This window comes from Myzus persicae, unplaced genomic scaffold (assembly GCF_001856785.1).
Source record: "Myzus persicae strain clone G006 unplaced genomic scaffold, MPER_G0061.0, whole genome shotgun sequence".
In the NCBI taxonomy this organism is placed as follows: Eukaryota; Metazoa; Arthropoda; class Insecta; order Hemiptera; family Aphididae; genus Myzus; species Myzus persicae.
Genome location: NW_019102974.1, coordinates 197,312 through 205,331, shown reverse-complemented (window position 1 = coordinate 205,331; position 8,020 = coordinate 197,312). Strand labels below are relative to the sequence as shown.

Below are 8,020 nucleotides of genomic sequence, written 5' to 3'. Positions count from 1 at the left end.
TGTATAATACTATTAATGAAATCATTGCGACCATAATAGTATGATGTCAATAAGGTTTATATACGAGTATTACGACCATAAAATATCCCAACGCTCGTGAGTCGGCAATACCCGGTAGGCCGAAAGCCGAATACGAATAATGAATATCATAATAGTAATAAAAATATATCATACGCGGCGGCATGACCGGCGCGAAAATAGTCGCGCGTGCGCGCACGACAATAAGCCGACGATCAGTTCGGCCACCAACGGAACGCTGTAATTCCCCGCGCCCGGTGTTTTTCACTCATCGCCCGCCAATCTAACTGCCGATCAACTCTACATAAGAGCCGGTCTTCGCCTGCAAAGAAAATTTAGTACCATCAATTGTGGTACAAATGGTACAATAGTACAAATTATTACTATATTAGACATTTTAATCTTAATGTTATAACTTATAAACTGACAGAGGTAAGTATGGAAATAGTCGGGCGTATGGAGCGTATTATAAATCACGAAATCAAAACTGATCAACTTACTGGTAGGTATAAGTAAAAAAAAACACAACTAAAAAACACAAAACAGACGTCTGCGACCTCGACTCCCCCAGGACATTCTACAAACGGATAGCGAAGACTCATCATCAGAAGAATAAAACATTAAGAACACACTTACACTATATATATCTATAATTTTACTTAACTGCATCAATGTAAAAAATCATGTACTCTGTATAACCCAACCCATTGTTAATAATAATACTTGTTAAAAAACAATACTTGTAATAGCACCCAGTGTGCTGAAACATTTTAAAATTAAATAAATGAAAAAAAGTGCAAAAACTCTCTAATATTTTATTTAAATGAAAACACTCGATGATCTGTTAATCTATACATTTTAGACTAAATTGGTATACCTACTGCAATATATCGTATAAATATTGAAACAATAAACTAATTAGTAATTTGTAAAGAACTTAAGAAACTTTGATAGTCTTTTTTATTTTTAACAGTTATAGGTACTGGTTTTGACATTGGTAAATGGTAGCCAATGAATGTAGGGGGTATCCCAGGTGCTGCTGCCTGTTGATATAAGGCCGCTCTTAAATTTAGGAAAAAATAAATAAAAGTCATGGACATAAAATATGTTTAAATAATAACACATTTTCAAAAAAAAAAATAATGAGTATTAAACAGTCATTCGTTATTTAACATGTGGAACGCCGATGTCAACACGTAGTAACAAGTATAGTTGACACGAGTAACCGGACGCCCATGGCTGGTGTCAACAGATTTTGACCAGCATTCCCACTTTTTTGGTCATACCTTGAAATATTATTTTTTTATAAATTATAGTATTTTCAATGATAACATTTCGTCAATCAAAACATTACTGTACTTACTAGCTGTATTTATATTTTTAACGAGGACGGAGCAAAGGTTTTTATGTGAAGGAAAACAAACCAACATTTTTTGTTCTCCCTATATTTCACTTAGAATTTAAACATTTCGCAAGTTCAGCAAATCGCAGATACATAGTTTTAAAATCAATATGTTTTTAAATATTTTGTTATAGGAATAGAAGTCATGTCAGTAAATGAACTCATTATTCTATATTTCTATAATAATTAGGCATCATTAGTGCTCATAAGAAATTTGAAAGTATAAAGTACGACCTATGTTATTTAATTAAATAATTTTACTCAAAATTAATGATAAAATAATTTTCATTAATTCATTTCATCATAATATTTTTTTTTACAATTTGGAACTAAAAATGAAACTCATTAATTTTCTGAACTCTAAAGGAACGGAAACTTAATATTTATTTAAGAAAAAAAGCACATAGAACAGAATCGATTTATTAATGATTAATTTTATTTCTAAAAGAACTAACTCATTTTTGTGTACATGAAACGTACCAAACCCTATAACACTAATTCCTACTTTCTAGAAATTTTAAGATTTTAATTAAATTTTAACTTTAGTAAACAAAAAAATATTGATTCCTTTTTAAAAAAAATTCTGTTACAGTTAATTCAAATTATAACCAGTTTTAATGTTACTTATACAAAATGCAACAAAATATCTAGGTAGGTATTCATTGTAAATTTTTGTTTAAATATCTATAGAGTTTTTCCAAAAGTTGTACTTCAAAGGCTTAGTAAACAAAAACAATTGTGATGTCTATAATGTATAGTTTAGTTTAGATAATTTTAAATTTTTGAATAAGCAAAACCTATGAAGAATCTTGTACTCAATTTATATTTTATAATAATTTTGACGAAGAAAAAAAATGTAATGTCTATAAATAACTCAAAAGGAGCTGATAATATTTTTAAATTTATGTTATGTCTAAATAATATACCAATATAAATACCTATATTGAAAAATATCAAGTAGGTATCTACAATTATTTGTTTATGAATTTGAATATTTTTGATTTTCCAAGAACTATTATTACGTAAATAGTACAGTTTTTTTTCGTGTTGAGAATTTGGACGCCCCTTCCTCCCCAACAAAAAACAAAAAAATGTTTAAACTATATAGATTTAATTTTCTACCAGAAACCATTCTCAATATTGAATCATTTTATTTGATACGAGGGGTTTTCAGACACGCTGTACTCAAAATATAAATTTAACAAATCAAAACGACCAGCCATCAACTGAAAAAATTACCCGAGTTTTCTAGAATATTTTAAAAAGGGTTCCAACAGATTCCACCTACATTTTCAAAGGGTTTCAGTTCCAGGATACAGGAACAGTAAGTAGGTAATTACCAGGACGGTTCCAATCCATGGACCATGGGCCATGACAATCTAATCATCTAAACCTGCAAGTATTCCTAACAATATTATTTTTTTTTTTTTTTTTTTTAATTGATCCTGAGCCCGGCAACTGAGGCCATTAGCTATTAGTAGGTACTGTAGGTTTTTTTGTATTGATGGTTTGTAGGTTTTTGGAACGGTAGGGGGAACACGTGTGTGTTTGTTTTGGCAGAATTTCGAATGGGGCACCCGTAGGTTTCTGCCATGCCCCGGGGGTGGGGGATGGCAGCACTTGTTCTCCGGTCACCGCGAATTGTCCGGAGAAAAATGCCGCCCGGTGGCCGAGGATCGAACCGCGACCGGCTGCGTCGCAGCGGAAGAGTCAGACCACTCGGTCACCTCGTCCCCCAACAATATTATTGTTTTATATATTATTGCAATATTTATTAAATGATTCGATTTACCCCGGAGAGTCGCAAGACATATACTTGTATTAAGAATGAGCCGGACACATGCAACCGAGAAATAAAGTTAAAAAAATATTTCTTAATGCACATGTGATGACACGAAAAAAATTTACGAAGTAGAACCACTTGTGGATTGAATGTTCTGTATCAATTTTTTCTGTTTTCATGTTCATCCAATTTTCTGTAAACATCACTACACCAGCACAAACCAGGCCTGCATAGATACTATAATAATAACGCTATAAAAGTATTAAATAATAAGTACCTGATAAGTAATAAGACACTTCAGCCATTGGAAGTCAATTTTACATGTACCCGGCTAGTGTTAAATACTAAACATTTGAATGTATTTTAAAATATATACCCGTAGAATAAAAATATAAATGAAGAACTCTTTATAATAACCTATAACTCTATCTGAAAGCAAAATTATAAATCAACTAAATTAATTCTTTAAAAATTATAATAATATAATTTTCCATTTCTTCCTCCATATGGGCTTCAAAAATCAAATGATTTGAGCTTTAAATTTCTTTATTATTTTTCAAGTTTAATCTTTTGTAATGGCTAAGATACAAGGCGGTAGGTCAATAGTTGGGTAGGTAGTATAAATGAAATTTATTGAGATATATTGTACATCCATTCAATAATTAATGTATGTAAGTAAGTACCCAAGACCCAACAATATAACAAAATATTATATTATGGTACAACTATGTGGCACTCATATTGAATTTTATTTCTGTGGGTTTTGGTTATTTAACTGAAATGTTCCTTTTTTTTGTTTTTTTTCTGTAGTCATTTTTCCAAGTACAATGATATAGGACCGTGAATGTGTTAAATACATTACACAAGTTGAACTATATAATATAACAATATAACCTAACTTAAGTACTTGCAACGTGTAAATGCTATGATGAGAGAGACCTTTAAGGTAAGCATTTCAATAAATAAACAAATCATTTCTGATATTTTTTTTCAAAATGTTACAAATTGCAATCAATTTTCAAGTACACCAATAATATAATCTTAATATGACTGTAAAAATCAAAATCACAATAAAGCAAACATTTGTAGTTTATATAATTTATAAAATTGGTATTTAATGCTTAGTAATAATTATCAACACATACATTTATAAACTGTGACTAATAACTACTTGAGAATACTCAATAGAGCTGAAATACATTCAATATTAATCACCAAACTTGTAAACATACTGATATTTTTAAGTATTTAACATTAATGTCAAATTGATGTTGATCTTCTCTTAAATTTATGAAAATGTTGAGGACATTCCTAAAATAAATTTAAGTAATTACATCTTATCATTGGATATGAATATTTAAAAATATAATGGCACAAAAATCCATCTGAATAATTATGAAATTATTAACATTCTTAATGTGTAAGTTGTTTTAAATAATAATGTATTTTCTTCATATTCATTTAGTAAATAAGGGTTATAAACAAAAGGTGTATTTAAGAAAAGGCGATATTTGATATACTCATTTGAAATATACTTAATTGATACTTATATCCAAAATATTATACTCAAGTTAATAAATCAGTGTTTGGAATTCTATTAGTTTAATATTTAATTTGTTATGTTCTTCATTTTACCACAATTAAGTAATGTATTAACAATTCAAAATATTTTAGTCTTCTAATGTGACATTTTTAAATAAATATGACATGGATTCTTTATTATGAATTCTGCGAATAGCTTCTGATAATAAAATACTTATATCCACCGTTTTGATTTTGTGGCATTGCATTTTTTGAATTTCATGAGGAATTGTATTTGTCACAACCACCTATAATAAATAAACATAATGTATTAATTACAAATTTAAACATGCTTATTATTAATTTACTTCATCAATTGGCGAAGATTCAATAAGTCTTGGAGCATCAGAAGATAAAAGACCATGAGTAGCTAGAACATAAATTTTATATGCACCACGTTCTTTCAATACTTCAGCAGCAGCTACAAACGATGCAACATCATCTACCATATCATCCTGAAAAAAACATTTATATTTTTTTAAGAAATCATCATGAATCATGTTGTTGAAAATACATATTTTTTTTTTGCACTGACCACCATAATAGCTATTCGGCCACCAACATCTCCCACTACATTAATAGGAGGTTTTTCTTTGGCTGGATGCTGTGGTACTCCTACTCCAACATCCATCGTTCTTGAACGAGACGATGATGGTGGTGGAGAATTTCTTCCATCAACCATATCGGAATCAGATTCTTTCTGTTCTCCGTGAATAACAGCAATTCCTAAACGTAAACGTTCAGCATATGATGTAGCTTTTTTTGCTGATCCGGGATTTCTTGCAACAATCACTGCATTACGATAATCAGGGATCTATTTAAATTTTTAAAACAGTTCATTAACAAAAATTCTTAATTCTTCTTTCAATAAAAAAAAATATATAACTATAATTTATAATAAAATTATATTTTTAACATAAAGGGTGTATTATGTTCTTGAGTTTGATTTAGTATAGAACTATGAATGTACAGTAACAACCTTGTATTTAAAAATATTATTTAGTATGTTGTTTAGTAATACAATTTGGTATGTTAATATGTTTTAAAACTAGCATTTGGAATATTGGAAACCTACACATTCTTGAATATACTGTAAAAGAAATGGTGATGCTCTCAAATTGTCGACTGGACATTCAAAAAAACCTTGAATTTCTTTCTGGTGAAGATCCATTGTAATCACATGAGTTAAGCCTGACGAACACAACATCTTTGCCAAAAGTTTGGATACAATAGAACCACGTTTTCGCATTTTACCTAAAGTAAAATCAATTATAAATTAATCATGAACGTTTTTTCAGTGTTTTTATTTTAGTACATTGTTTACTGTAGGGTAGATAAGGAATAACTCCAACAATGCTTTTGGCAGAAGAAGTTTTGCATGCATATGCCATGATCAAGAGTTCCATTATATTATTATTTACATCTCTAAAACAATTCCATAGAATTTAATCCATACAACAAGGTTTAAATAATTATTATCTTATAGCTAAATATAGGTAATTAGTAATTACTAAAAAGGCATATAATATGCAAGAGAAATGACAAAATAAAGGTTAAAAGTTATGATGTAAAAATGTAATCATTTAAAAATACAAATAAATAAATACTCTAAGATATTAAGAGATATAATTAAATATTTTTATAATTCAGTGTACATTAAAATTGTATTCAGAGCCAAGTGTCAATGTTTGATGATTTGTGTACTATCTTTATAATAATAATGTGACTACATCGTTATGACATTTAAATTTTAATTATTATTACTTTTTTTTATGCATATATGATACAAATATTATTATATTTAACGATACTAGGTACTAGTTTACTTTAATAGGTTCAAGTAATCAACTTAGAAATGAACCAATAATAATCATACAGAGAATCAGCCAATAAAAATATTTAAAATCAATCATAAAATAATTATAAATATTATAACTTATATGACTTATAATACATAAATATTTAATGTTCTAAGAATGCTTCATTTGTTCATAAGAATTGTTAATATTTGACTAATTAATAAGTATTACAAAATTAAAACAATTAGTAGTATAACTGAATAGTATATTTTTTATAGCAAATTTGAACATAAGCATTTTAAACAAAGTCAATGGCAAGTATAGAAGCTATCCACCTTAGTATTTTCAATAGTGAAGTAAAAAAACAATAGTTTTAAGTAGTTTAAAGAATTTGCATAGCATTTAAATCAGAGATTTCATAAATGATTATATAGTACTTAACAATATGTTTTAAGCGGTTATTTAAAAAAACATTACTTAGGAAAAATATGTGTTATGTATTAATATCTAATATTTGTTTGTAAATTTATTTATTCAGTTTTATATAAAACCAATGGTAAGTTTGAAAAATATTTTTTGCTTCCTTAAACTGTTATAGTATCAACAGTCAACACCTAGTTAATACATTTGTTAAGCAGCCAACTAATATAACTTATTTTTAGCAAATTTTAATAAAATTGCCAAGAAAACTAACAGTTAATAAAACAAACAATCATACAGAATGGATGGTTTCACAACATTTTAACAGATATTTTATATCTCGTGTGTTTTCAAATGAGAACAAACTGCTGTTTACAATCCAGAAAATCCCAGTGATAATATATAATATAATAATATAGAATATTATATATTATATTAACTAAGGAAAATCTAAGTTGTACAACAGGTATTATGAGAATTTATGTTTGTTTTTATAATTGTAAATGGCAAATACATTTACATCACAATGCCTGCCTCCTATTTAATGGTTACAAAAGACTTCTAGTATCAAATTAATTATAATTCAATTATTAATACATACTTTGAACCAGTTTGAATAATGTATATGTCTTTTCCACGTACAGAATCACTTATTTGGACAGATGTTTCTCGGTTTGTGGTATAAGAAACGGCGCAACGAGCCGGTTTTACACCAAGTCGACTGTGAATATAATATTTTAAATAACACCATTTCTTGTGAAAATAAAAAAAGTGTATAAATTATAATTACCGAGCGACCAAATTGGCTAATTCGAGGTGCGAATTTCCGCTAATTATCATGATATCCGTCGATGTAGCAATGTCCATGATGATTAATACGTTTGGCCGCCTTCGAAAAGTATTAAATATTTCCAAATTGTTTAAAAAAATCGACAACTAGACGGAAATACTTGCAAACACCCAATGGCTCATGTGTAGAATTATAGAATAATATTAAACATCGAGGTTTGATCGATT

General features: G+C 28.4%; 1 protein-coding gene across 1 annotated transcript; it reads right to left on the bottom strand.

Annotated features, from left to right (window-relative positions):
• Positions 1-4,298: 4,298 nt before the first annotated feature.
• Positions 4,299-8,020, bottom strand: LOC111033508 (phosphoribosyl pyrophosphate synthase-associated protein 2). The gene is made up of 7 exons (XM_022314271.1): positions 7,794-8,020; positions 7,605-7,724; positions 6,100-6,209; positions 5,860-6,038; positions 5,320-5,598; positions 5,093-5,239; positions 4,299-5,032 (listed from the first exon to the last, which is right to left on the bottom strand). Exons 1-7 carry the CDS (start codon positions 7,868-7,870, stop codon positions 4,874-4,876), a joined length of 1,071 nt encoding a protein of 356 aa, XP_022169963.1. The 5' UTR covers positions 7,871-8,020; the 3' UTR covers positions 4,299-4,873.

Excerpts from the sequence above, each read along its gene's own strand:
- LOC111033508 (XM_022314271.1), bottom strand. The coding sequence starts at position 7,870 with ATGGACATTGCTACATCGACGGATATCATGATAATTAGCGGAAATTCG. Across the intron at positions 6,210-7,604 it reads ATTATTCAAACTGGTTCAAA|AGATGTAAATAATAATATAA; the intron begins GTATGTATTAAT and ends GAATTGTTTTAG. Across the intron at positions 5,240-5,319 it reads GCCGAATAGCTATTATGGTG|GATGATATGGTAGATGATGT; the intron begins GTCAGTGCAAAA and ends TGTTTTTTTCAG.